The sequence below is a fragment of the Paralichthys olivaceus genome, chromosome 14 (assembly GCF_024713975.1).
Source record: "Paralichthys olivaceus isolate ysfri-2021 chromosome 14, ASM2471397v2, whole genome shotgun sequence".
Taxonomy (NCBI): Eukaryota; Metazoa; Chordata; class Actinopteri; order Pleuronectiformes; family Paralichthyidae; genus Paralichthys; species Paralichthys olivaceus.
This window is the reverse complement of record NC_091106.1, coordinates 15879495-15907472: the sequence shown is the minus strand read 5'-3', so window position 1 is coordinate 15907472 and position 27978 is coordinate 15879495. Positions and strand designations below refer to the sequence as shown.

Here is a 27978-nt window from a genome sequence, read left to right as displayed (position 1 = left end):
TTATATTTTTACCTGGATACAGAAAGTGAAAAAGGCAAAATATAGAATTAATCCATGACATTTATTTAAGTTTTTTTAAATTTCAAATGATTAGAATGTTATTTTCAGAGAACAAGAGTTCTTCTAAGTTGAGGATGTTTTATTGAAATGATAATGTATTGTTTGGTATGATCTCTGAGAGGATGCCAGTTTTAATTCATTTTTAGCAGTAATATTATTATTACTTCACTCTTTGACACCAAAAGAAAAAGCGTCTCTCGCTCAGGGGGATATTACAGCAGTTAGGCTACAGTTCAAATTGCTATTTCGAAAGCATCATATGTTTCTCAGTTATAGTTCTGTTTCACAGAGAACATTTAAATAGGTCAATAGGGAAAAGCACAGATGTAAATCATAGAAGTTTGAAGTTCTCTTCAGTTTTAGGGTCCTGGCTCATTGTCTCTCAAAATATCTGCTTTCAGTTGGTCTCAGGAAATTTCACCTCTGAATTTCCAACACAGAAAAAAAACTATATTAATCAAAGTAGGCTCTACATTATTAAGTAATTTTGTGGCGGTGTCTTGTCGACAGGCCCCGTGTTTAACGCTTGTCAGCAGATCTTTATCACGCTGCCATCTAGAAATCATGTTGTGTAAGAAGATAAGAAAACATCCACGGATGAGACACTGGCACAGCATGAAATGGAAAGTCTCAGCCGATGACAACAACAACAACAACAGGTAGTACCACCTGGGAATCACAATACCAACTGCTCCATACAAAACATTATCACCCATGAAAAGAAGTGCCCTGATTGCAGTCAATCACTTCTTCACCAAATCAGAGACAATCCAAGAAGCTGATGTCTTTTCTGTTGTGTTTGATAGAATCTCTTCCTTACAACATGTCCTCAACTTACCACATTACATTAAAGGGTGTCTTTAGAGCCCTAAGGCCGGTATGTGCGCCCCCACCATTCACACCTACATCTGATGAAAGCTGGCAGCCACACTCAGTCTCACATTCCCTTTCTAGATTCTATAAACCTGAACCATCATCATAGTCATTTAATGTGAACCGCTGAAGAACGAGCAAAGCAGTCATATCAACTATTCACAGGTTTAAAAACATCACCTGACTCAGACTCAGTATTTATCTCCAAACCTCAGCCATGCAAGATTCATCCCTATAAAATGTAAAAAAAAAAAACAGAAATCTTAGTTCCCCAGGGTGTAAAATATCAGACAACGGCTGACACTCAAGCCCGGGCAGGATCAAGGTTTGATGAACACCTTTTTCCTTGTGGCTAAAAAAGAGAGACAATTAAAAAACTTCTGGATATCAGCACGAATCTGAAAGCAAGATCAACATGAACAGAAACCTTCAAACAAATCCTGTAATAGAGATGAATCAACCGATGAGTAAAAATGAATCACAAATATGACTCAAGGCTTTGAACAGAGGGAACACTCGGTCAACACCCATGTCTCCACGAGGTCACAGAAAAATCTCTTTTCACCTCATTTGAGGTGTTTATTTTGTGAAACTGAAGCTGGATCTGTGTTTCTTATTTTAACATGACTCTATTCTCAAAAAAATTATTTTATTTATGTGTTTAATTTACTCTGGGGTGTATTGAACAGAAGCATATTGCTGGAAAGCCAGAAAAAGAATACGGTGATCTGTATCAAGTTATTATGTCAAATATATTTCATTATACCATGATAACTTGTTTTAACCTGTTTTAAAATAAAAATACTTATGTTAAATCATAAAACCTATTCATTAACATTAAAATTATTTTTTGTTTTATGTTTCAACAATAGATTTCCATGTTATAATGTGATACTTGTGTTTTTTTAGCAATATGCTTCCATTGTAGCATGGTGTAATAAATTCAGAAAAATGTTAATTTCCATTTTAAAAGTATTTTGTGCAGTTTTATCAAAACAGAGTGTAAAGGGTAATTGAATCTGCTGGGAGGGACTTTTTATTTCATCTATGAGGAATGAAAACATGAAAACATCGTTTGAAAGTTTTGGGGTTTTGCTTTCAGCTATTTCAGCTTCTACAACTACAGCTCCCAAGATTCTATTCGGTGACGCGTCATCGAATTCTGTCCAATAGTTGACTTTGGAGGTAAAAATACGGAAAAACAGAGAAACCTCGCATCGTTGTCACAGTTTTGTATTTTCTAAGTTTTGAGAGAAATCTGATGGATCCTGTCTGATGAAAGCGTCTGTTCGTTCAGGTAGGTTGAAGGTGTTTGTTGAGGAGTAATGCGACTCGCGTGGTTAATAACACTTCATTCTGAGTTTGCTCGGGATCGTCACGGTCATGTTGCTGTAAAGTGAACGAGACACTTGGTTCACCGATGGAGCTCACACCTAAAGCAGCTAAAGGGAAATCAGTGTATTTGTCACCGTGTGATTCAGTGGAGGCGAGTCCCTGTGAAGACAAACAGGAGAAGGTGAGTGAAGTTTCTCATGTAACTTTAAAAAACTAAACCTTAAAAGCTCGCTGTGAGGGCGACATTGCTAACCACTACACTGCCCATGAAACTATGCACCCTTTGTGTGTTATGGTAGAAAACATGTACTCTCACATAGAATATTATCACGTGGTAATGCATCATCTGCTCTTTCATTCACTCCTTGTCTCTGCAGCCCCATCAAAGGCTGAGTTCCTCTCTGAGGGAGAGGCTGAAGAGATCAAGGCGCTCCTTCAACTCACCCTTCTCCGTTGCAAAACGACTTTGTGTTGATGATTTGGAGGAGGGCGGCCAACACGTTTCAGCAGATTCCAGGGAGGCTGTTAATAATCCTCCACTCATCACTGTGCGCAATGTTGATGTAAACAGAAATTACTCGAGATCAGGGAGTGAAAGGTTTTCTGGACCCATTCCCGAACCAAGCCATCTTCCTTCTAAAGACTTAGCGCAGCAACGAGACCAACTGAGGAAGGAGGTCAAAGACAAGACGGAGACCCTGCGCAGACTCAAGATGGTTCAATTGTACCGAAGCAAGGTATCAGCCTGGGTTCCTCTAAGCATAAACATAAGGGCATTTATTATGTTAACCAGACTAAAATAGTGATTTCATATGTTTGTCTCTCTTCATAGAATGATTTAACGCAGCTTCAAACCTTGATCGACAAGTGGCGAAGTTGTGCTCAGGCTGCTCTCTGTAAGCTCCAGTCAGACGTCCTGATCGATGGACAGAAGGGCAGCCTGTCTCAGCTTATTGACCTCTTTGGTCTGGAGGACGGCATTCTGCACTTTGACCGCACAGAGGAGGACTTCACCTCCTAATGATATGTTCTGAAGCACACGCACAAGAAAATATTTCTATCATCAGATTACAAAAACACTGCAGCTGAAGAAACACATTTCAAAAATGCTTTATTAATTTATTTTCTTTGTTGCTGCTACAGCTTTTTCACAACTTGAGATGTAGATTTCATGTTCAGTTTACTTGTGAAGAGAAGTGTGAATAAAACCCTGTTTATTGTTAAAGAGAAGGTTTTGCTCAGTGTTTCAGCTCATCCAGAGAAGGAAAGGTCCTCATTCTCAGACGCTCAAGTTCTGCCCTGAGAACAACCAGATCTTCTCCCTGGGCTCTAGCATAATCCTTCAAATGCTTCTTCTGAGGGATTTCCAAGTAGCTCTCCTCTGTTGTGGGTTCCTGATTTTCCTCTGAATATAAACACCAAACAAGCCGGCATTTAGTCAGGAGACGGTCTAAAACTCCTTTTGCTACGTGTTTAATTAGATGTGAAATTACTGTTTTATTACCTGCTGCTTCATTGATGTGTCTCCTCTCCGCCACAGTCACCTGCATGTCAGGGAGCTGCTGCTCTATGATTTTGTTGCTCTGTGCTTTCATCGCTGCCTGCTTGTTGAGCTGCTCAATCTCCTTCATGCGATTCTGCACTTTGTGTTGATGAGTCTGAGAATAGAGTAAATACGAATTTTAACTTAGAGAGCATAAAAAAGAGCTGATTGATTAGATCACGTTGTTACTTTCTTTGTTACCTCTTTCTGTAAATCGATTGTTTTCTCCAGGATGGAAACTTGCTTGGATGTACAACCTGCTCGAGCTGTCTTGGTGAGATACTGAAATAGAAAAGAATAACTGACATTTATGAAACTCAAATTAAAAAGGACACAAGGAGCAGCAGGTTTTTTTTTTTTTTTTTAAATCAGGCTACTCTCAACACTTTTGTATAAAATATCCCACAAGAGGCAGAACAAAAAAATGTGCAGGATCATTCAGGAAATGTTTATATTCAATGTTTCAGGGGCCTAAACAATGAAAGGAAGCTGCGTGCCACGCCACAGCAGAGGCTACCTGAACCCCTCGCCAGAGGAAACTGGCATGCAGGCTTGGAAACATGTTCTGTCTGTGCCATGTGCATGGGCTTGCCGAAAATAAGAGGATGGATGACTCATTATGTACCAACACTGTCATTTCTTGAATATATCTATACAACCAGGAGCAAAAATATTTTCCTGTCAACTTCTCTGCTGTGTATTTGATTTAACTGACTCCTCACACCTTAGATCTACATTCTCAGTCAGATGAAGTAATCACGTCTTCCTGTTTTCATAGAAATGTAAATCATTGGATAAACGTGACTTAAGTTTTGTAAGGATAAAAAAAAAAAAAAAGCAAGGAAAGTCCTGTTCGTATTTTCAAAATACTCTATTTTATATATATATATACATATATATATATATATATATATATATATATATATATATACACTCCGAATGTCTCTATTGGGTTGTAAGTTTTAAAAGACAAACAAAAAGGTAAGGTGTGGTGCATGTGTGAATAGGGTGTGTCTGATAACAAAAGATCCACCATCTGAACTCGGGGATGGTAGCAATTTTCTGCTTGCAAAACATTTTGTGCTGCCAAAACCAAAATATCTTCCTTGATATCATCAACTGAGGTTTGGCAAACATGTTTTATACTTCACCTCACACGCAGAGGTTTTAATCCCATTTCAAGCAGATGAGTCACGTTTTGAGGACTTGCCATATATATGAATGTATAAAATAATGTACAGGGTAAAATCTTTTTACTACTCAATAGCATTATTGGAAGTGTCTTGTGTTTGTTACCATCTTGAGGAAAAGTATGTGATTGAGAAGATTTATAAAGGCAGTATGAGGATGTTTTAGGATCCTGATTACACTCACATCCCGTTGCTCCTCAGAGAGACGCATTGTCTGAATGTCCCTGGCCTTGTTGTTGAGGTCCTCTATATGCGCCGCTATCACCTTATGCTCCCACTCCAGCTGGACGGTGCCTTTACGGAAGTCTTTACACTCAACCATGGAGGCAATCTTCTGCTCTCCAAGCATCTGATCACATAGATTATCCCCAGTAGACAGTCACAGATATTTTCATAAGCAATGTATGACACCACTTAAATTAAGCTCATTCTGGAACCTTTCATTCAACAAATAATTATTGGTTAGTAATTTATATTTACATTATCATTTAGTAATTTAACCAGTGTATTTTCTTCATATGTATCAATCATAATAATATACAGTACGTCCTGGTTTAGTAGCAAATGCTGACCCTGATGGTTTTGTTGAGCTCCTCCACCACACTCCTGTGGAGGAGTTCGTAGTCAGAGTCCTCAGCTGTCACATCTGCAGTGGACACTTGACTCTGTTTGAGGACCATCTGGACCATGATGTCCATCAGGGAACTGTTCTTCTCCTTATGAAGACTAAAAGATGGAAAACAGAACAACAAAAAAGTCAGATGGATCATTCATTCAAAGAAAAATATGTAAGACTAATGATTTTTTTTTTTTCTTTTAATCACAATGGACATCATCATCATACCTTTCACGTTGGTCTGAGAGATTTTTAATTTCCTGTTCAGCAGCCTCAGTCTCATCTCTCCTCTTCTGTAACAATGCCTGCATCTCAGCAAGAGCCAAAGCTTTTACTTTTACCTGCGGACAATGTTTCAACCAGTGAACAACAAACAGGATAAAAATACATACAATTGTTCAGTACAGTGTCCTAAACATGTTTAACAGCTGGGCTGTACCAAACATCACAGTAGTGGTTCACTGTGAAAACAATATATTATGCATTATGCATATTTGTAGTGTGAAATGCCTCTGATTCTATGTTTCACAATATTTCTAGTCTTTAACCTGTCCGTGTCCTTATTTTACCTTTTGCTCGCTCTCTATTTTTGATCTGCGGAAAAGACAGAATCTCTCCCAGATTGATGGGTTCAAGCCTTGTGGTATATTTTCCGGAGCATCCAGCTCTTCCATGGCCTTCAGCATTTTGTCAAGCGCATCGGAAGCCTGAGAGCTGCTCAGATGCTGATCTTTGAACGGGTTGGGGTTGTTGTCAGTCTGAGTCCTCAACTTTTGAACCCTGAAGCATGAAAGACTTTGCTAACAGTGCAGCTCTGTGTGCTCAATTTCTACATATGAAACTGTCAGCAAAGATAAAAAATCACAAACCTGGGTCTACGTCTGAAGAGCTTATACAAATGATCCACAATTTGCGCAGGTACATCATAGAACTCCTTCCTGAATTCTTTATCAAGAACCTTGGGGCGACATGGTTTACGTTATATCATATTATGTGCACAGCTATTTACAGCCAAAGTGCTCTCAATGTTTTAGATGCTGGCTTACTTTGTCCTCAGCTGCGACGGTGTCATAGGCCTTGTGAAACAGTTCTACATCTTCTTCACAGGACTTCACCTTCTCCTCAAGTTCATCCTGTCAGGAAAAGGGCATGTCAATAAGATGAGAGCAGCATGTTCGGGATGCGGTGGCTGGCAGTATTGAAGCCTGACAGATTAGGACAGGTTAGCTCTTGCAAAACACGCTTGAGTGATGGGAAGATGTTATACTGGAGTTTGGAAGAAGACCACAGAGCTTCACTCTGGTATCTCTGTAACAAATAACAGAATCTGAAGCTGGCAGTCATACATTCCTGCAGCGTCCTGTAAAAGATTCTGACCTTGTGCGCCAACAGTTTTTCAAGTTCGAGCTTGAGCTCCAACTCTCGATTTCTCATCTCCTCTTCTAGGAGTACTGCACAGACAAGATGGGCGATCTTAAGCTTTTCCTATAGAATGCATAAAGAAACAACATTAAACAGGATTTTTTTTAACATGTCACGTATTGAGGGTATCATATCACATAATCTCAAGGAGGAAACCATGATGAGAACAGAGGGCCCTTTAACCTAAGAAAAAATAAGCAATAAACATGCAGACTGATTTCCTTTGTTCTGTGTGTGTGTGTGTGTGTGTGTGTGTGTGTGTGTGTGTGTGTGTGTGTGTGTGTGTGTGTGTGTGTGTGTGTGTTCTCACCTGATATACAGCCATATCACATTTTATTTTCTTCTCAAACAACTTTGTCAAAGTTTCATCAAACCTCTTGGTTGCATCTCTGGTGGATGCCTGAAGTTTTTTCATTTCAGTTTCCAGTAACTGCAATTACAGCATCAACAGTTGATTTATATTTATCATTGATCAGAAGTAAAAAAGAAAATTTGAATCATAGCCAAACCAAAACCTTGCATGCTTTTGCTGTAATACCTTTTTGTATTTCTCTTTCCTCTCACTCAGTTCTTTGGTTTTCTTTTCATACTGTTTGTAGACTTTTTTCTCCTCCTCGGTCCAGTGAATGTCAGGTTTGGTCAAAACAAACTCAGGCGGAGGTATTTCCTGTGGAGTAAATTCAAAAGAAACTACAGTATGTGCCCTTCAAGCTGATTTGTCTAATTCAAGTGACAATGCCCATGATTTGAACCAGAAAACAGTACAAATGACTAAAGCAATTAATCAATTTTCTGTAAACAAACATACTGATTAATTGACTTATCTGTACCACTAAAACTGGGTTGCATTAACATTTAAACTGACAACACAGTAGAAAATGCTATCTGTAACTTAAAATTGTTTGTTTAAAATTGTGAATTTCAGATTGTTTCTCCACCGATAGATAATATTAGATAGATAGATAATATTTCATCAGTGTGTCTCCCATATTTTATATTATTTTGTATGCAATAATACGTCTGAGATCAAAAATATTTGAACATACGATTTTCAAGATATCCTCTTTCTTCACTTCAAGCACTCCATCCATCATGTCATCAAGAGCCCTTTCTCTGCAATCATCCTCCTGCAATAGTCAGGACAAAAACTTATCAATATGAAAGACCTCAAAAACTTACTGTAAATCACAAAATAATAAGACATAATTTCTTTCTTTAAGGCGAAGTATTGTTAAATGTATTCTTACTGCTGATAAGAATATTCTTGAATGCGGTCATCATATATAGAAGTATTTGAAGAATTTGTAAATAACGACAAACAGGAGCTGAAAAACAAAAACACATTTATTGTGGCAACATACCTTGGCAGCTAAACGTCTTTGCTCTTCCAGCTTCTTCTTTTCCTCCTCCTTTCTCTGCTCTGGGGTGAGGTACTTTTCTGCTTTTATCTGGAATGGGACAAATATTCTAATCTGTCTGGTATCTCCTCTGATGATAAACACTTACTAGCTCTCATCAGAGAAAAAAAAATACATTTCAACATGTGTTTGTTGAACTTTGTCAACTGTTTAGATGTTTTGATGGGGGGGTCATTAACCTCAGTGTCGTCCACAGTGAGCAGACTCTCTGGCCACTCGCTGTCGGTCAGGCTGGACTCCCACAGCTGCTGCTTCATGTCCAGCTCCAGCAGGATTTCACTGAGGAGTCTGTTCCTGTCCCTCACGTGGTTCAGCTCCTGCACCTTCTGCCTGTGCAAGGCCTCAAACTCAGTATTGAAAGCCATCTTGATGCGATAAATCACATCCTGCATTTTGGGTTGAGTGAAATTGAAAAGAAATCATTATTTATATAATTATGATAATATTATGACTGAACAGACTTTTTATCTGTTCTTTATTTCACCTTTTCACTTTTGTGTGTTTTGGAAAAGCATTGCATGATACAAAAGCCTGATAATCCCACTGGTGTTAAAATTCAGCAGTTTTTGCTCAACAGTTTTTGGAAGAGGTTCCCACCTGCAGCAGAATAAACTGGTTGATCCTCTGTTCTGTGGTTTTAAGGCTGAACTGATTGTAGATGTAAGGGTTTGAATATCCCAACTGAGCGGAGAAACTCCCTGTAACAGCAGCATTCTCAGTTGTATGGTCTTCCTCCCCCTGCTCTTCCTCCTTCGAGCTGGATGTATTGGAACATTTCTTTAGGTCACACTGCTGAAGAGGTGCAGAAAAAGACAACTTTATATGAGAGGGTTGAGATAAATGTTGAGGGTTGAATAAGTGGTTTCAAGATTATAAACTTTATCCTCAGAATATTGCAGTGAAGAGAGCAACCAAAACATTTGCTTTTGGCCACAGACTCGTAAATCTAGAGACATTTCAGCAGTGGTGGACTGGCACCTGTTCAAGCATTTTAAAAAGTCACAACAGTGAAAGGTCAAAGGAAGGACAGTGATTCAAAGCATCAAATTATTTTCCAGCAGTTAAGTCCTTTTGACTAGGGTGGTTTTACCAGAGAATGTACCTCCATAGCATAAGGAAACAGCTCACTGAAGAGGTTGCATTGTCACAACTTTCAGAAAATGTTTGTGCTGTGACTTTGCACACTGCGTTCTGCTTCAAATTAGAATTCAAATAAAATCTAATCCTCTCTAACTAATCACACGTGCCTCTTTTTCAGAATTGAAACCACAAATTGTTCAGGCCTGAGCTTTACTTACGGTGCAGGCAGCCATTTCAATCTTCCTGATGTTCTCAACCCTGCGAAGTTCCTCCACCTCTTTCTCACTTCGCTCCTCCAGAGGATAATTCTTCACCTCATGTTCAGAGTGAAATGACTGTGGTGGGCAACCAAAAGGTATTTAGAATTAATTATATACAGATTATGATGTACATGGTTTTAGGTTGGATATAACAATGCTTGTTCCTGATCTTACCTTAATGGCTCGTCCCTTGACCTTCACTGAATCCCAACACGCTCTCTTCAGGACATCACGGAAGTAACATTTCACCAAAATCTCCCACTCAATTTCTTTTCTCACCTACAATGTGATTGCAATAAGATTCACTGTCATCTTCACCTTGCAGACAAGTTAAAGTATACCTGGGTCAAATTTGTGTTTTACCCTTGTAACCTCCTGCTCCACCACGGCCGCTTGACGTCTCTGATCCTCAACATCCAGGTTAAACTCCTGTTGTGCCAGACGCTCGATAGCTGGGAGGGTCTCATTTTCACACCTCATCTCCTGGATCTGACATTTACAATACAAACTTGTTTTGTAATTACACACCTACCTTCAATATACCTTCACTACACTGCTAAAAATAGAACTATAAATGCAACATGTTTGTATGTAGGTTATTTTATGAGGGACACACTGTGTTATTATGTGCTAGAAACTAATACAATTAGAAACTAGAATGCCACTCAATAGAGGGCATAGCTCCACCAAGGCCCAACAGTCCCCTTAAAACCAATCAAGCCACAACAAACCTTAGATATCAGTCCTCTTAGTATGTCTGATATTTTTGATCAACGTCTCTGCATTATTAATGATGAATAACTACTTATTTCGCAATGTTAAAGAAAGTGTTTCTTGATCCACCCCCTTGATCGAATCCACCCCAAAAGTTAATGGGCTCTTCCTTGGGCCAAAGCCCTCCCTTCAATAGAATCAGTTCTGTAGGTTTTATGTAATCTTGCTAACAGACAGACAAACAGATAAGCAACAATGAAAAGATAATCTCCCTGGCGGAGGTAATTAAAGGGTTTGGTAATTAGGGTAGGTAAAATGTTCTTTTTGATCATTGGAGATCCCACTAGATTAGCGTGGCTTCTTGTGTTTGTTCATGTATCTATTACCAGCACTTTCTATTCAGAAAGATATTTAAGATTTTTTCCCCCAAATCCATTGTGTGAGTATATGAAGCTGTTTGTACTCAGCAGCTATATGTAATTACAGGGATTACTCTTACTGAACAGAAAGCACTTATGAAACACAATGCATTTAATTATACAGTATTTGTGCAGCGTGGGACGTTGTTCTCTCACTTACAGTGTTGCGTAACTCCTCAATGGTTTTCCTCAGGTTTTCTTTTATCTCAGAATATTTCTGATTTTCTTCTTCCATCACCTGTTCAATATAAACAGAGTGAAAAACACTGAGAGATTTTTACTGAACTAAAATAAAGCAAACCAGATAGTGTTAACCCTTTCATACACAACATGGGTCAAATGGGTTTTCATTTTTGCAGTGAATGAATTTCATCATTCAGTATTTCAGGTTTTCCCCAATTAACTTATTTTAATTTTTCCTTTGTTACTTTTTGAATAAAAATATTTTTTGTATCACTACCTCTAATGCACAACATGGGTACTAAAATGACCTGTATTCATTTCCTGTTATTTCATGCAAGTACACCAATCATGACTTGCAAACAGACAGTATTATAATGATCAATTTTACAACATAAAAATTTAATGATACGCTGTGAGTCAGATTAGAAAGTATGCTGTTGAATAAAAAGCAGGCTGTAAAATGCCTCTGCCCATATCCCATGTGTGGTTGCAGAGGAGGCGTGAAACCCACAACTCAAAGACTGCCACACCTTCGATATCAATCCATTGTTTTCAATAACCTTTGTCTGGTGACTATGTGCTGAACATTTATTTTTTACAAAGCTTATCTGCTTTATAGGACTCAACTACTAATTGCTAGATTTTCTCACATTGCAGGAGACGATAAATCAAGCTGTTGCCTGCCAAAGGCAACACAGCTGCATTTTGAACAAGATAGCATACACAGGTGCAATGGGGACTTTCACAATCCTCCACCCGGGACGCAGGAGAGACGTATTTAAACATAGTGAACATTACCCACAGCATGTTAGTCACTGACCGCATCTTGTCTGCCTTCCAGCCAGGTGGGGTGTGAAGGTGGAGCAGACAGGAGGATGTTAGAACTCTCATCCTGCTCCAAAACATCAACAGTCTCTGCTCCACTGCTGACCTACACAATGTAAACACATAAAACACACACATAAAAAATAAATGAAGGCAATATATTTGCATTAACATTAATTAAAGTGTTGATCTGGTTCAGCTAAGTATGTGGCCTTCATACAAAGCTGAAACAGCTGAGAAACAAACTGTTTCACATTCATCATTATATATTTTAAATCCACTCAGATCATTTTTGAGATTGCAGTATGTAGTGTGGTGATGATTGAACTAACTATTTTAACCCTAAGTATTCCTAATAGTTTTTCCTTTACATAAGGGACAATTCATTTTACAATAACCACTCAGTATAATTGCAATATTGCATTGTACATATATTGAAAGTGGGATTTATCGTAAGGCTGTTGTTTTAGACTGCATTTGACTTGGGTAGGTGTACCTGTTACATCGAGTGTGTTTTCTGTAATTGTAGTGATCAGTTTGTTTTGTAGCCACAGAGGCAGAGCAGTTAGTTTGGTGCTTGGTGTTTGAACAGGATTCTTGCAGACAACTCAGTGAGGACAGGGTTCTCTGTGTTGAATTTATTCTTTGAGAAATAAGCCATTGACTTGCTAAACTGAGAAGCTTTCTTCACCTCGGCTTCCACACCTTTATCTTGCTGAGAAAAACATATAAGATAATCATTGTAGAGAGAGCAGATATTTGTTATGGAGGTCTAATGATTGCCAGTTAATCCAGAAATCCATTTACTATGTCATTGTTGTAAACACATGATGTGCTATTTTAAATGAAAAGTTAAGTTTTATAATTATTTGTTTCTTTCTGTGTTATGGTGAATTTTTTTTCAGATCTTAAGATTTAAAATAAGATAAAGCTCTGGAAAATGTCAAATAAATCAGTATTTAGTGTGAGGTGCATAACATATTTTCTGGGTAAACTGTGATATAACTATGAATAAATCAAAGTGTGATGATGATGTTGGGAATATATCTAAACATTTCAATTATCATCCACATATTCCAAGAAAACCAACTGTGTGTTAGTCCATTTCTATAAATTCTGACTTCCCTGTGACACTCATATATTCACAGAAATCTTTAAAAAGGAGGTCTCAAATAAATTGTTTAATTTAAAAAGAAGGATAAATTGGTTTCTAAAGCAGCATGGTCACTAACATTTCTCAAACAGGAACAAATAAAGCATTTGCTGGGGGAAGCACCAGGATGATGCATATAGCATTGACTCAAAATAAACTCCTGTGCTTCTGTTGATCATAATAAAGGAAATCGTCTCCCAGTGAAACGATGTGACTCACCGATGTGTTTTTCACAGATTTAGACAACAATGGAACTCTGTGACACAGAATAATGAGCTATATCAGACTTTTTGTATGATTGTTTTTGTCAATTGTGAGATTTGTTTGGCATTAAGTAAAAAAACACCAGATTCATGCTTTCAGAGGATGGCCCTTCACCTCAAGCTCTGGTTTCAGCACCTGTGGACTGGAGGGACCATGTGTGTCCTGAGAGGAAGAACAGGGATTCATAAATTTGTATTTGTAATGTTAACAGATTAGGAACACATAACCTAAATTAGGCTACTAAGAAAGAGGCATCTGTTTGGCCACTCTAACTCTCATTCAGGATACTTTGCTGTAATGTGTGTAACCCAGTTAATATAAATGTTTGATTGATTATTTATTAGAAATTCATGATGCTGCATTAAAAAGTTAAAAAGGTTAAAAATATATGCTCTTAATGTGAAATGTAGTGTGAATTTGTTAAAAAAGGAAGTAGATGGAAGAAAGGTGTGCTGTATGCGCGGTAAAACATTTCTTAGTCAGAAATTCTCATGGACAGCCCGTGACCACCAGTGAGACCAACAGTGTTCGTTTTTGGTTGTTTTGGATTCTTCTGAGAAGAATCCAAAGCGAATTAGTTGTGAGACCAGAAATTGTGAAGTAAATTCATGACGATGCATAAATGGCTGCCGCTGGTAGTGAGCAGTGCTCATAGAAATGTTAAGCTAGCGGCTATCACCATTTTGTAAACCTTTGTCTTATATGTAACTGTGTAAAATAGAGTTTGAATGTATATGTTGTGCACCAATGTAACAGTGAAATGTACGGTACAGTGCACTAAAAAATATGCTTGTTCTGTAGTACGTCAGTGTCGCACAGTCACCATTTTGAGGCTTCAGGAGAGCCCTGTTCATGACCCTTTGGTAAGAAGCAGCTTTTTGCAATTTTTTATTGTAGTTTTATGAATATTTTGTTTGAAATTAACTTGGAAGAGGCTTTCTCGGCCTTAACTGGCTCAAAGTGGTTTTCAGATTTGGATTTGAAATCTGGCTATTACCAAATTGAGATGGAGGAAGCTGATAAGGAGAAAACAGCTTTTGTGTGTCCCTTGGGATTTTATCAATTCAATAGAATGCCACAAGGGGTCACTAACGCACCCAGCACTTTTCAGCTCTGTATGGGTGACCTAAACTTGAAGGAGGTGCTTGTATTCATTGATGATTTAATAATTTTTTCAGAAACATTGGAAGAGCACGAGGAGAGATTGCTGCGCTTCCTCACTCATTTGAAAGAATATGGCGTCAAACTCTCAGCTGAAAAATGCAAATTTTTCCAGTCTTCAGTTAGATATCTAGGCCATATCGTTTCACAAAATGGAATTCAGACAGACCCCGAAAAAATCAAGGACCTTAAAACCTGGCCAAAGCCTGGAAATCTCAAGGAGTTGAGATCTTTCTTGGGATTTTGCGGGTACTACTACAGATTCATTAAAGACTTCTCCAAAATTGTAAAGCCCTTGAATGTGTTGACTGCTGGGTATCCCCCAACTCGCAAAGGTAAAAACAGAGTGAATTCTGCTCAGTATCATGATCCTAAAGAAATGTTTGGTGAGCACTGGACTGAAAGATGGAATGAAGACAGAGATCATGATTTACTGATGTATTAAGTGACAGCAAACCTGGGGTAGCTGAAACTGCTGAAGAGTTTTCTTCCTGTGGCAGTAGGAAAAGATCTTGCTGACTCCCAGAACACATGACTCAAGTGGATGAGACACTTCATTCATTGAGCCTTTTAGAACGTGAGGAGACGGACAACCATGTTGGTCTACACCATCAGGGCCTGCAGGTCAAGAGAGAAGCACCAGAAATACAAAAAAGCTAATCAATAAGTGAATATAATAAGTGAAAGTGTATTTTCTGTAACTATCATGCAAATAGCTTTTTATCGCACAGTAGTCACATTTTTCTGTCTTGTAAACTGTGTGGCACACTCAACTGCCACACCCTAGAATCTAGAGCTTAGAGTTAATCTTTGCACTTTCCTCTTGAGACGTCTCGGTCTTATGGTCTGTCTTATTCAACTTCAGCTGCTGTATAAACTAAGGGTGTGTTTTTGTAAGCCCCTCAGTCATTGTTCTTTCTTATTAACAGCGTTTGTGACGGCCTATCAAAACATTTAGATAAAAATGTCCTGTTGAAGTAGTATTAATTAGTTATCCCTCTGAATATGGCTCTGTCAAATGAAAAGATTTACTGCCTTAAAACAGCAGAGGCCAGTGGATGTCCAGTGAGCTCAAAGATTTATTCAATTTACGTAACGCTGATATAAAAGTAGCCACAGGCCATTATTACACAATTACAATTTCCACTAGCCAGCACATTCCTTGAAATTGGTTTAATACCATTAATCATCTTATAAACCTCATCTCACCTAAAGCAGATGATTCATTAGCTGCTGGCTGCAAAATAAATTCCTCTCCTTTGTTCAGTGTTTCAACATAACTCATGTCTGCAGTGGGCCTCTTACATCTGTCCGAATTTGTTGAACTGTGTCAACACATGATGAATAAAGTGTCATATATGAGGCCCTCATCTTGCCTCTTTGATACATCCCCAACAAACTAGGAACGAGAGCCACTGGCCTCTAATCTGTTCTCAAACAAAAAATAAATAAAGTAGTAAAAGTAGTGAATAAGTCTCGAAAATCAGTTAGGTACCTGTAAGGTCTTTTGCAGGCAGTGTGAACAGACTACTGTCATGCTTGTTTCCTTCCTGTCGAGCGCACAGTGCAAGGGCTTTCACTTGTTCACCATCTCTGACACACTGAGTGGAAAGTGACAAAATGGGTCCAGGAACAACTAGAAAAGAAAACAAATAAGAAATGTATGCAAATGAACTTGAGCTACTCTATCTCAATATCTAAAAATACATTGTTCCTGTCTATGTAAAGAATTACAGTTATAGATCAGTGATTTTATATAAATTTTGAGCAGAAAAGATCTTTAATATTTACATGTACAGAGTTTTGTTATGTATAGAAGAGCAGTAACACGTCTAATCAATTAAGAAGTGTTAAAGAAGACCATCTACCTGTGTATCCTATGATTGGAAACTTCTTTGATGGCTTTGCATCTATTACATAGATATTTGAATCTGAAGCTCCAGTTAGAAGGTGGTGCCCCTCTTGATCGAAACTGTTGAAGCGCACACACACCCACACAAATACACACACACAGACACACACACACACACAGTATATTTGCACAATATAGGAAAGCCTGTAATCACTGGGTGTGACATTTTCATTTGCTTTCCTGACCAAAACTGGTCTTCTCTGGGTCGAGTGCTCCTGCCTCTATTTTAAAGATGTATGTATATAGGTTGTAAGATACTTTTTCACAAGGACAGTCTTAAACTGAACCTCTGTGGTCACAGGGATGGAAGATACTTACACCAGGTGATCCACGGAAGAGTGGTAGAGCTGAACCTGGTGCACCAGGCGAGGCTCCTGCTCCCTGTTCAGGTCAACAAAGAGGACGTTTCCTGACTTAGTTCCTACAGCTGCATATTGCGCAATAGGACAGTAGGCCACACTGGTCACCTGAACAACCACATATCAAAGGTTTACATCTGTTTATAAGTCTTTTACAAGTCTTTTTCGCATGATGTGTGCTTGTGAATGTTCATATGTTCTGAATCTGACCTCAGCTTGAAGAGGAAGGGAACCACGGCACATGCCATCTACGGTCCACAGCTGCAGTTCTCCAGAATCCCTCACTGACTGTGACCAGCAGTGAAAACACAATCATCACCGCTCACTCAAGACACTGACCATAATAACATGTGTTATCAGAAGACTATAGTTCACAAGAACACAAATGTTTTACCACACAAATGTTCTTGTCAGAATGCGACCAAGCTGCTGCCACAAAGTTCCCACTGAGGATGTCCAGGACCTTCTCAATCTTGTCTGACCTGGTCGAATTCAACATGTAGATCTGCCCCTGAAGAATAACAATCCTCAATTATGTTTTTCAATATATATTTTCTCTTAAGTAACTATTAGAGTATACATGAGTGCTTACTGTATTGGAAGATAGAAGTAATGTTTCATAGTCAGGGGAGTAGATTGCAGTTGTGGCAGTTCCTTCTATCTGCCACGTTTGTGTGATGTCAATCTGAGTCCCTTTGATTTGCAGACAGTGCACCACACTGTCCTGTGGAACATACAAATTTTAAAGATACTATGAATTCCTGATGCCTGGAACTGCAAATCATATCACTGGTTGGTACAGAAATGAAAGAGTGAAAGTAGATGGAAGTACCTTCATTACAGCGATCACACCATTCTTGTTAAGGGTTAAACCTTGAAAGCTGCTCTGTCTAAGATCAGCGAGATCAGGGGCAACATCCAGAGCTGACAACACAGATCAGATGTCAAAAGTCTTTTCTGTTGCCAAATGAAATTAGGTAATGCATACATGGAAAAGTGGAAATACCCAAGAATAAGTCAAAGACTCCCACTTTGTGTGTTTGCTTACTTGTGGGGTTAAAGAGGACAGTCACAGAGAGGTTCTCTGGGTTAACAAGGAACAGAAATCCCTCTGCACAGCCCACGAAGAGATCTGATGTGGTTGTCCAGCAGATGGCACTAGGAGTCAGTCTGGCTCCAGAGGTGAGTTTTGTCTGTGTGAACAGACGTGGTGTCAGGTAACAGTTAGCATATTGTTTTTATTCATGTGCCAGAGAGCAAATCATTTTTCCCAGCTCCAACATCAAAACAAACATACTGAGTGTATTTGTAAGTGTATTTTGTAGTCTGTACTGGTATTTAAGGGACATTGGGATAATACTGTACCACAACGGTATCTGCCTTGTTGCCCTTGATGTTACAAGAGGTGGGCCCCAATCTCTCAGCCAAGGATCCATCACTTGCAGGAAGTTGAACCACACTGTAACACAACAAATATGACATATGCATGTAGCACTGCTTCACACTGTGTAATCTAGTCACTGTATGTATTTTTCAGTCCCCACTGCAATTGGTCCTTATTAGCATGAATATGAATACAGATAATGCAGTTTCAGTTATACGTTTTATATTCAATATTCAAAAATATCCATATTTCAATTTAGATTTTAACCACAGGCTCATACTGCCAAGTTAGCTTTACCATGGTTTCAGTACATGGAGGCTGGCACTCTTCTCAATATTCCACACAGTAATGGATGCAGTGCCCAGAGCACAAAGCTGAAGCCAATTCATTGGGTTGAACACCAAAGAAATGACATCTTTCCCGGCTTGTGGTTGTGTGCAGACTGGCTCGGCAGTTTCCCAGTTCCTGCATCACACAGTCATGATTAAAGTAACAGATCTGCTCAATGTAAATAAACATCACTAAAAAAAGATGTGACACAGACAATGAGGTTGTGGACTGATTTCAGTGGCTCACCACACTGTTATGGTGTGGTCTGGAAGAGAAGTGCAACAGCCCAAATAAGGTCCACCATCACTTAATGCCAGAGATGTGTAGTCCAGTTGTGCTTTTCCTAGAAAAATAATCAAAATTTAATAATTATATGTGGAAAAACAATATGTATGATGTATGCAAACAGAAAATAATGATTCAATCCAATCCCCTCAAAATTAATCCAATATAATAAACAAGTTCCTGTTTTGAATATCTGTTCTAGTGTACATGAACCTTCCTCTAAGTGCTGTGATATTTGCAATCTCTCAAGTTCAGAGAAATTACATTTGTTTTTCACTATTAAACTGGTCTTGTGTAGGACAATGCATATGGTTAAATGATTAACAGTGAGCAGGAAAGATGGACCTGGTAATTATGAACATGATTTCACATAAATCATTGCACATGCTGTCATGTATACATACATATTAAAGATATTGGTGATTGTGGTCCTGAGTGATTTCAGCTATCATCGGACAATTTAGACACATATGCTTTAATGAACAGTTTACCTGATCATCTGTGAGTAAACAGCATGTTACCTTTGAGTTCATTCTTCATGTGAAGCTCGGGGAACGCGTACACAAATATAGATGGGGACACATTTTGCTCAGAAAAGGCAAAAATCCCACTGGTGCCTCTGGCTGTGAATGCACCAATGCCTCTGCCGGGGCCCTGGAGCAAACTTTTTGATTTAGTTTTCAGGTTGAGGAAACAGATGTGATTCCCACATGTGTAACATATCGTGTTATTGTCCACAAACTCGATGGGGCTGCTTGTGAAACCTTGAATCCCCCTGGAAGGAGTAGCACAGCACAAATGTGAGCTAGGTGGCTAACAGCCGTGGAAACATTAAAAACATGTTGTACTCACATTGTTTGTCCGTAAGAATAAACAGTATTATATTGCACATGTACATACCTGACTTCTAAACTTCCAATGACGTCCATTTTAATATAATATTAAAACTACGGCTTCTTGTCGCGACCTCAGGCAGTCAGGCTAACATGTCGCTGCGTAACCATGGCAACCAGGATACTGCACAGTCACGCTGAACGGCTGATTTTTTATTCGGAACCGCCCATCCCGGAAGTAGATAACAAAATGAAATTTTAGCCACAGGGAGCTAAGTCGCTGCGCGTTGCACGTGTTCTCCCTCGTTTACAGACTTTATCCGTCCGCACCAAGACCGAGACCTTTCCCCACACGGACACCCACCACCTCCTGGAGCTCAAACATGTCCACTGAGAAGTGTTTCGCTAAAGGTAAGACGAACAGCTGTTAGCTGGTTAGCTGAGGAGTCATAGCCTGCTACTCACTTAACTGAGCTATCAGTTCAACCTGTCCGGATATATCCTATATATAAATCACAGTAAGTTACTTGTTGATTATATTTGCAAGTATCATTTTGAAGTAACTACTATCTAAACTTGAGTAATGTACTGTGTACTGGGCTCGTGTACTCGAGTAAAGCAGTGTACAGTGACTCACTGTGGATCCACTGATGAAATGCAAACAACCTAAGCTTTACAGAAACTACACATTTACACTTATTTAATACAAATAACACTCGATCTCTCCTGTGTGATTGTAAATGACAGAAATTATGTTTTAATTGAACAGTTTAATTTTGGTGGAAGAAGTAAGCTACGGAGACACTTTTCCTTACATAAAGTATATTTTAGGGTTGTCATTATTGCTGGTTGATGTATAATAAAAATAATAATAATGCATCATACTTAAATAATCATGTTTGATAATAAAGTAAATGGTTACTATCAGGCATTAATGGTAGCAAACATAAAGTGAATATGTCCCCTTAGTCTGTCATGTACAGAAAACAAACAAATGTTTTACCTTTCAGGAAGCGCTGCACCTGGTCCAGTCCCCAAAGGACACATCCGGCTTTACAACATGAGATTCTGCCCGTTTGCCCAGAGAGCTAAATTAGTGCTGAATGCCAAAGGAATCAAGTAAAGGACATTTTAAAATACTAAAGAGTACTGAATTACTATAGGAACATGCTCTGACCTTTTTTTTGTTTTAGACACGAAACCATCAACATCAACCTGAAAGATAAACCTGACTGGTTCCTTGAGAGGAATCCTCTTGGTCTGGTCCCAACACTGGAGACACCTGCTGGTGAGGTGATATACGAGTCTCCAATCACCTGTGATTACCTGGATGAAGTTTACCCGGAAAAGAAGCTGCTTCCTTCATCTCCTTTCGGTAAAGCACAGCAGAAGATGATGCTGGAGCACTTTTCCAAGGTATAATTAAAAACAACAACCCTGCATCTACATCTTGGAGGGGGTTGTTTTGCGAACATATCTATAGTTTCCATCAGCAAACAATCATTTTAATGCCACTGCTCTCTACAGGTAATACCCTTCTTTCGCAAGATTCCAGCCGGGAGGACTAATGGTGAGGATGTCTCGGAACTGGAAGCTGAACTGAAAGAGAAGTTTAAGAAATTTAATGAGGCAGGTTGCTCTTGTTTCACTATGTATTCACTGGGCTTGTGTTGTCAACTGTAATGCCAATACATTTTGTATTAAATGTTCAAAGATGGAGAACAAAGTATTCAAGTATCCCTCGCTAATGACCACACCTTTATATTGTTGCTTATTCTTCAGGACCTGGTTGAGAGGAAGACCAAGTTCTTCGGCGGTGACTCCATCACAATGATTGACTACATGATGTGGCCATTCTTTGAGAGGCTGGAGATCTTTGAATTACAGCAGTAAGTAAATAAATCTGAAGACGTTTAAAAATAAATACATTTTATTTATAGAAGCATTTAAACACACTTAAGAGAGGAGCAAAAGTACAAACAGAGGGGAAGGTACAAAAGTTAGACATAAAAGTCAAGTCTTCTTTGTCATCTTTACTCCCTGACATGCCAGGTTTTATAAGTGTGATTGAAGTTCACGTGTTGTGGTGCTTTAACTAAGTGAAGGATTTGATACCCTCTGTCTTTTAGCTGTCTTGATGACGCACCTGAGCTGAAGAAGTGGATGGAGAGCATGTCGGAGGACACAGCTGTCAAAGCCACCAGGCACAGTGTGGACACCTACAAGGGCTTTTACAAGACTTACATGGAGGGGAACCCCAACTACGACTATGGCCTGTAAAAGAAGCACTCACCAAAACCTTAAAACCTTCCATTTACCTTAATGTTTTGGGACATTGTGGAGTCATGTATGACTTTGTAATCAGACAAACCTTTTTTGTTTTTAAAAATCAAATCAATATAAAGGGAATGACTAAGGATGTTTTCAATGACCAATCTCACTACGTGGCACCTTTTTTCTAATAAATTGATCATGAAATGACCGAGTCTGTTTTTGTGTTAAACAAAAAACATGTTTTCCTGACAAATGCGTGTACCCGTTTCACAAACTGAGGCCCCATCAAAGATTTGACATTGACATAGTGGAACAGGCAAATTAAGTTGTTCTCTCCAATAAGCAAAAGTGGAAATTATTAGCTGCCTTAAGATTTGTGTGAATGAAAGCAAAAAAAATAGCTGCTATAATATTTGGTCAATTATTTCCATTTAGGTCGGCACAATATTTGAGGTATTTCTGTTAAAATTGTTAAGTTTAAAAAAATATATTTCCTCATGAATTAGTTTTTGCCGCTTTTGTTAAAGAAGCAGAGAAAGAAACACGGAGAGGTAGGCCCACAACATGATAAACACTAGGTGTAGGACTGAAGTGAAAACCAGAAGAGAAGAAATGTCCACAGACCATTTAATGGATCATACCTCCACCCAAGGTAAGAACCTACCCAGGAGGTAAAATAAAAAAGGGAGCATCAACAGAGTGCAGACATTTCTTGTTTTCTGATTTTGATTTTTAGGTTTAACAACAGTCCTTCTGACTTATCTTTAAAAATGGCTGTATACTAGACTATGTTTTATACACAGCACAACCCACTCTTGAAATACTGAATAAATATACAGTATATGTATTAGTTTGGCTCCATATTCCCAATACACTGGTTAATATCAAGTGCAATTAAAGCAGCTCAGCCACAACTTAAAATAATTGTTGTGTGTTCACACCTTCAATTCGAAACATCACCTTTGGTTACACAGAGTGATATATAAAGACCTGCTCGTGCTAAAGGTTTTAAATAATTCAGACTCCGAACGTCACCAAGCTCACAAACTGTCGTCGAGTATGTGGTGTAAACCTCCGTTTGATAAGTGAGGTGTGTATTCTTGTATGAGCGCAGGTGCATTTCTCAACATCTCCTGAAAATGTCTGACTGTTGCAGCGTACAGCTCCGTCTGCAGCACCAAGGACCTAAACAGATTGAGGGGCTGCGCTTTTCTAATGATCTCAGGAAGCTGGACATCTCCTGGCACTCTACTGTTCCCGATGAGAACGTGGTGAAGTCTCTTCTCCTGCAGGCTCCTCTGCAAGAGTCCGAGCACATCCTGAAGCCTGTGCTCCATGCTCTCCATGCCCCATGCAGAGGGTCTCTTACTCAGCAACAAGTGCAACAGGGCGGTCTTCAAGTGGTAGTTCGTGAGGGCGCTCTTTCCCGTGAGCCCCGTCTGCTTTCTGTGCAGGAACGTGACAATCCTAAGACAGTGTAAGTGACAGGAATTTTGTGGAAGGCGTTTCGTGAAATGTTTCAGCAAGTTCCTCTCGTACACAGCGAAAGAGAGCGGCCAGAGCGGGTCTGGAGAGCTGTCGCAATCTGACGGGAAGTGTGAGACAAAGTAAGCATCTGAATCCCCCAGCTGTACCACCGGTATGATGTTCAGGACGATGACTTTCCCTGAACGAAATCGGATCTTCAGAGCACCGGCGGCGTCCAAGTTGCGAAAAGTGACCTCAAAGTCATATTTGTGAGAGATGCGTCCCCATGCTTTGGTAACAGAGATCTGAAACCACTTCATGACCTGATCTTTGGCTAAGAAAGGCGTGTTCCTGGAGCACAGCAGCTCATCCGGACTGCGGTGCACCTTGATGGCTTCATTCTTGCCGTGCAACAGGCAGAGCATGTCCTCTCCGAGATTAGCAGAGCCACAGAGGCAGCCCTCCTCGCTCTCGCCAGGCCTGGTCACCTTTATCCTGCCACAGCCCTGCATGTCTGGAGGCATGTCACTGCTGGGGCTGCACCACAGTTCGAACTGGAAGGAATATGGATCTGGAGGCGAGAAAGGCACTATCAGGTCGCAGGTTAGAGGCTTGCACACCTTCCAAAACTCGAACATGCTCCCAATCCCGACAAAGTCCCAGACTTCCATGTCTGCCTCTCTGTCGCACACACTCCTGAGCGATTCCAGTAAATCATCTGCAAAACCCTCAACAAACTCCCTCACCCTCCAGTTTTCATGGGCTGAACTGTAGGTGCATTTGTCACAGAAGCTTCTCAGGATATCTTTATCCAGCACCATTGTCCTGGGCGTGATGGCTCCACCTTCTGAAAATATGTCCTCATCCTCTGACGGACGGATTTCCGTGTCAGCAAGATCCACCTTGCACATCTCGATAGTGAAGAATATGATCAATGACACGGTGCTCCAAAAGTACCAACTGTAGCCTCCCTCCAAGCTGGTCTCCTCCTGCTGGGATTCCTGCTGTGCGAGCTCTTTCTCCAGCCTGGCCTGCTCCACTTCCAGCCTCTCCTCGTGCTCCCGCATGCGAGTCATCAACGCCTCGTCCTGCTCCGGGAGCGTAGTGTTCTCTTGAGGGAAGAGCAACGGGTGGTTCAATATGGCGGCGGCCACCACCACGCACACTCGTGCAATGGCCCCCTGCATTTTCAGCTAGTTTCTAACGTGCATATTCAGGGACCCTGCAGACGTCCATGAGTGCAGCTCTAGATTCTGAAACATAAACAAACAGTGGACAAGTTGATTTAACATGATAATGAGCATTCGTGTGCTGAATAAAACATGAAAAACATGTTGCAGCTAATTTCGTAAGGCACTCCACCCATCAGGGGGAAGCACAGACTGTTTCTCTAAATATAGAGGCGGGGGGATGAGTGACGTACTCGTCCTGCGTCAGACTGTGGAACATGGGAGGAAGGAAGAGTGAGCTCTTTAGAGGTGCATTGCCCTTTAGTGTAGTTACATTCTCCCTGTTTACATTCCTATATGAACCTTCCTTACTGGAAAACATTTAGATAAAGTTTGTTCACAACGAAATTCATCTTCCTGGCAAAACAATGTGGAAAACACTCACAGTGACATTATTATCTTGTTTCCTGTGTGTCATCAGACAACCAACAAGATATGCAATATATTGCACAGAAGAGGAAATGACATAGGGTTAGTGCTCGTGCTCTTGTTGCTCTTCTTTCAGGAGAATTGAAAGCTCTTGTAAGATGCTCTGGCGATGGTGGAGTGAATGACCTAAACAATCATTCGTATGGAATCATGAACTTAAAATGGGAGTTCCTAAAGGCACATAAGAGGATAATTTAACATGAGATGAAGAAGTGTTCTCTCTCCGAGCTGAGCTTTAAAAAGATCAGCAGAGCAGTACTGGACCATCAAGTATGTGAGGCCCCAGGGCCCGGGGGAAACTTCCCATGACTTTCTCACTCGGATGTTTTCCAACACTTACATGGCTCAGTCCATCTAAACAAACATCAGACCAGACTATGGGCCTGTGCTGTGGCTCGTTTTCAAATTATTAAAGACCTGTTTTGTTACTAAACATAAGTCTGCTAAGACAGACCTGCCACAGGCTGATCAATATGAAATTTTGACAATATTACCTTTTTTATTATTGCAGAAAAGATTCAAAAACTATATATTTATTTTCTTTATTCAAGTTCTTTGGTATTTGGTTGTTTAAGTTTTTTTGTTTGTTATTTTAATAAAGTTTATGGTCATAAACTATCAAGCCCAGAGTTGTCGTTAGGGTTTGATAAGAACATCTTTATCTCTGTTATTGGACATTTTTTACCCCCTGATATCAAAATCGGTTTCATCCCACAATAATCCACATTGTCTGGCTCTAGATATAAAACTCAGAAACTAAATCATCATCAGTTGCAGCCCTATTTTATAATCTAAACTTATTGTGTGCAAACATCTGATTGTGCAGAATAATTCCAGCTGTCAAGTGTGTGTTAAATAACAGAGTAAAGGGACTATGAGGCCTACAAGTATTCTTATTTAAAAGGTTCAGTGTGAAGAACTTTGTGATATCTAGTGTTGAAGTTTCATGTTGCAGCTGAACACCCCTCACCTCACCCTCTCCTTCCAAACATGAAAAAGAACCTGTGGTAGCTTCAGTTGTCATAAAAACTCAAAAGGTGTTTAGTTTGTTCAGTCTGGAACTCCTTAGAGAGGGTCCCCTCCTTAGAGAGGGTCCCCTCGATGTAAATATAAACTGCCTTTTCTGGGGTAAAGAAAACTACAATTCATACAATTAAGATGAAATGAACTAGTGAAAACATCATGAGGATTATTCTACATGCCAATAGTTCCCTTTCACCTAAATCTTACACACTGGACCTTTAAGTGTAAAGAAAATGGGTGTAGACTGAGCCATCAAGCTCAAAGTCACTGGGTGTAACGGAATAAGTGAGAAGTGTGTGTGTGTGTGTGTGTGTGTGTGTGTGTGTGTGTGTGTGTGTGTGTGTGTGTGTGTGTGTGTGTGTGTGTGTGTGTGTGGTGGACTCATCTAGCAACATCAGTGTCCAGCACTCATCACAGAAACGTGGGATACACAAACACGGTTTTCCAGCATGAGTCACTTCAGTCTGACAAACTCTACACGATGATGAGCGAAGCTTTAAAGCAGGAAAACGAACTAAATTGTCGCTTAACACTTGAGCAGCAGCAGGATCACGACATATTGGCAAGTTTAGCTGCTTAAACTCAACATCCGGCTACAAGTCAGCAGAAGTCAATGTATAAGAAGTGTTTTAAAAGTTGATCAAACTCACCTGTTCTCTGTGGCGACTTCAGGATGATAGACTTCATGTGTAGAAGCAGCTTCTTCAGCTTCACACTCGTGAGAACGACGCGGGAACAACTACACAATTTCTTCTGTTTTTTTACACACACACACACACACACACACACACACACACACGTTTCCTGACTGTGAGCTCCACCCATCGAAACACGCACCGCCCAGCTTCCTCTGCCCAAACTCAACATGGAGTCTGTGCAGGGCCGCACCAGTTATTACAAGAGAATGATATGACAACATGACAACAGTATTTTTATTTATACAATTGTGCAAAGTAATGAGTCTGTAGTTGTGATGAAACAAGTTTTAAAGATGACTTCAGGATTCAAGTGAGCAGTGATGGCAGATTCAGCAAACTTGATTTTAAATAACATAATAATAATAATAATTTAATTCATGAATAAACGCCTTTATTTAAAAAAAACTGTGTATGTACAAATATACATATACTTATATATACTATTACTGCATCTAAGAATATTCTCATGAGCAGTAAGAGTAAATTTAACAGTTCTTTGCTGTAGAAATAAAAACATATGAATGTCTTATTGCTTAGTGATTGACAGTAAGTTGATCACTTCTGTCGTCTCCTTTTTTTTACAATAAATCGAAATTGATTAAAAATAGTAGTTCACAGACATATCGGTATCTGCCCATAGGCAACGATATGAAAACTTATTTTACATAATAACCAATGCACAAAATATGTGTACTTAAATATATAAACTGTAAAAATATGTTTATTATCTTAATTGGTTGTATTTGTGTTTTTTTGTTTATAGTTATTTATAACAATTTATTAATGTTTAAGCTGTAAAATAAAGTCTTTTTCTCATAAGGATTTGATATCATTTAGCAATCATTGCTAAATTTGTTTGATTATCGATCAACGAATAAATCCACGTTGCTCTACTTGTATCAGGATCGAGTTCATTTATCTCTGTTGTAATCAATGGGTTTCCTATCCTAACAATATAGTTACACTACTACATGATGGTATCTTCACCAGCAGTGCTGTACACTGGAAAGCAAATACTCAGCGTCCACAAGGTGGCGCTTTCTGCTTGAGCAAAGCTCGACCCAAAGGAGGACACAACAAACACAGGAAACAAAGCGTGAGCACAACTTCTTCCATTGAACAGTTGGTAAACACCACAACAGTCACAACTTTGACTTGTAAAGAAAATCTGTTGTCTATGAACATAAAACGACCAAAACTAAACCAGTCACTATTTGACAACAACAAAACTAAAACACA

General features: G+C 39.4%; 4 protein-coding genes across 5 annotated transcripts; 2 read left to right on the top strand and 2 right to left on the bottom strand.

Annotated features, from left to right (window-relative positions):
• Positions 1-2078: 2078 nt before the first annotated feature.
• sfr1 (SWI5-dependent homologous recombination repair protein 1) lies at positions 2079-3498 on the top strand. The gene is made up of 3 exons (XM_020094866.2): positions 2079-2449; positions 2646-3005; positions 3101-3498. The coding sequence occupies exons 1-3, from the start codon at positions 2354-2356 to the stop codon at positions 3287-3289; spliced, it is 645 nt and encodes a 214-aa protein (XP_019950425.1). The 5' UTR covers positions 2079-2353; the 3' UTR covers positions 3290-3498.
• cfap43 (cilia and flagella associated protein 43) lies at positions 3363-19826 on the bottom strand. Of its 2 annotated transcripts, none has more exons than XM_069538668.1 (35): positions 19687-19826; positions 19308-19561; positions 18748-18844; positions 18469-18636; positions 18153-18246; positions 17836-17980; positions 17620-17711; positions 17380-17511; positions 17182-17298; positions 16998-17075; positions 16747-16895; positions 16385-16488; positions 16012-16152; positions 14974-15134; positions 11934-12044; positions 11091-11168; positions 10161-10286; positions 9972-10076; positions 9756-9872; positions 9055-9249; positions 8637-8843; positions 8401-8487; positions 8086-8166; positions 7578-7706; positions 7350-7469; positions 6995-7102; positions 6664-6750; positions 6487-6575; positions 6187-6397; positions 5846-5958; positions 5574-5727; positions 5186-5350; positions 4013-4093; positions 3773-3926; positions 3363-3673 (listed from the first exon to the last, which is right to left on the bottom strand). In XM_069538668.1, the coding sequence occupies exons 1-35, from the start codon at positions 19713-19715 to the stop codon at positions 3507-3509; spliced, it is 4446 nt and encodes a 1481-aa protein (XP_069394769.1). In that variant the 5' UTR covers positions 19716-19826; the 3' UTR covers positions 3363-3506. The 2 variants fall into 2 exon arrangements, with proteins under 2 accessions (XP_069394769.1, XP_069394770.1); XM_069538669.1 differs by having other exon boundaries at positions 9055-9246.
• Positions 19827-19859: 33 nt separating this feature from the next.
• Positions 19860-22097, top strand: LOC109634387 (glutathione S-transferase omega-1). Its single transcript, XM_020094854.2, has 6 exons — positions 19860-20030; positions 20630-20738; positions 20813-21035; positions 21147-21248; positions 21402-21508; positions 21749-22097. The coding sequence occupies exons 1-6, from the start codon at positions 20003-20005 to the stop codon at positions 21897-21899; spliced, it is 720 nt and encodes a 239-aa protein (XP_019950413.1). The 5' UTR covers positions 19860-20002; the 3' UTR covers positions 21900-22097.
• On the bottom strand, positions 21532-24547 carry itprip (inositol 1,4,5-trisphosphate receptor interacting protein). Its single transcript, XM_020094843.2, has one exon. The coding sequence runs from the start codon at positions 24545-24547 to the stop codon at positions 22934-22936; it is 1614 nt and encodes a 537-aa protein (XP_019950402.2). The 3' UTR covers positions 21532-22933.
• Positions 24548-27978: the final 3431 nt, after the last annotated feature.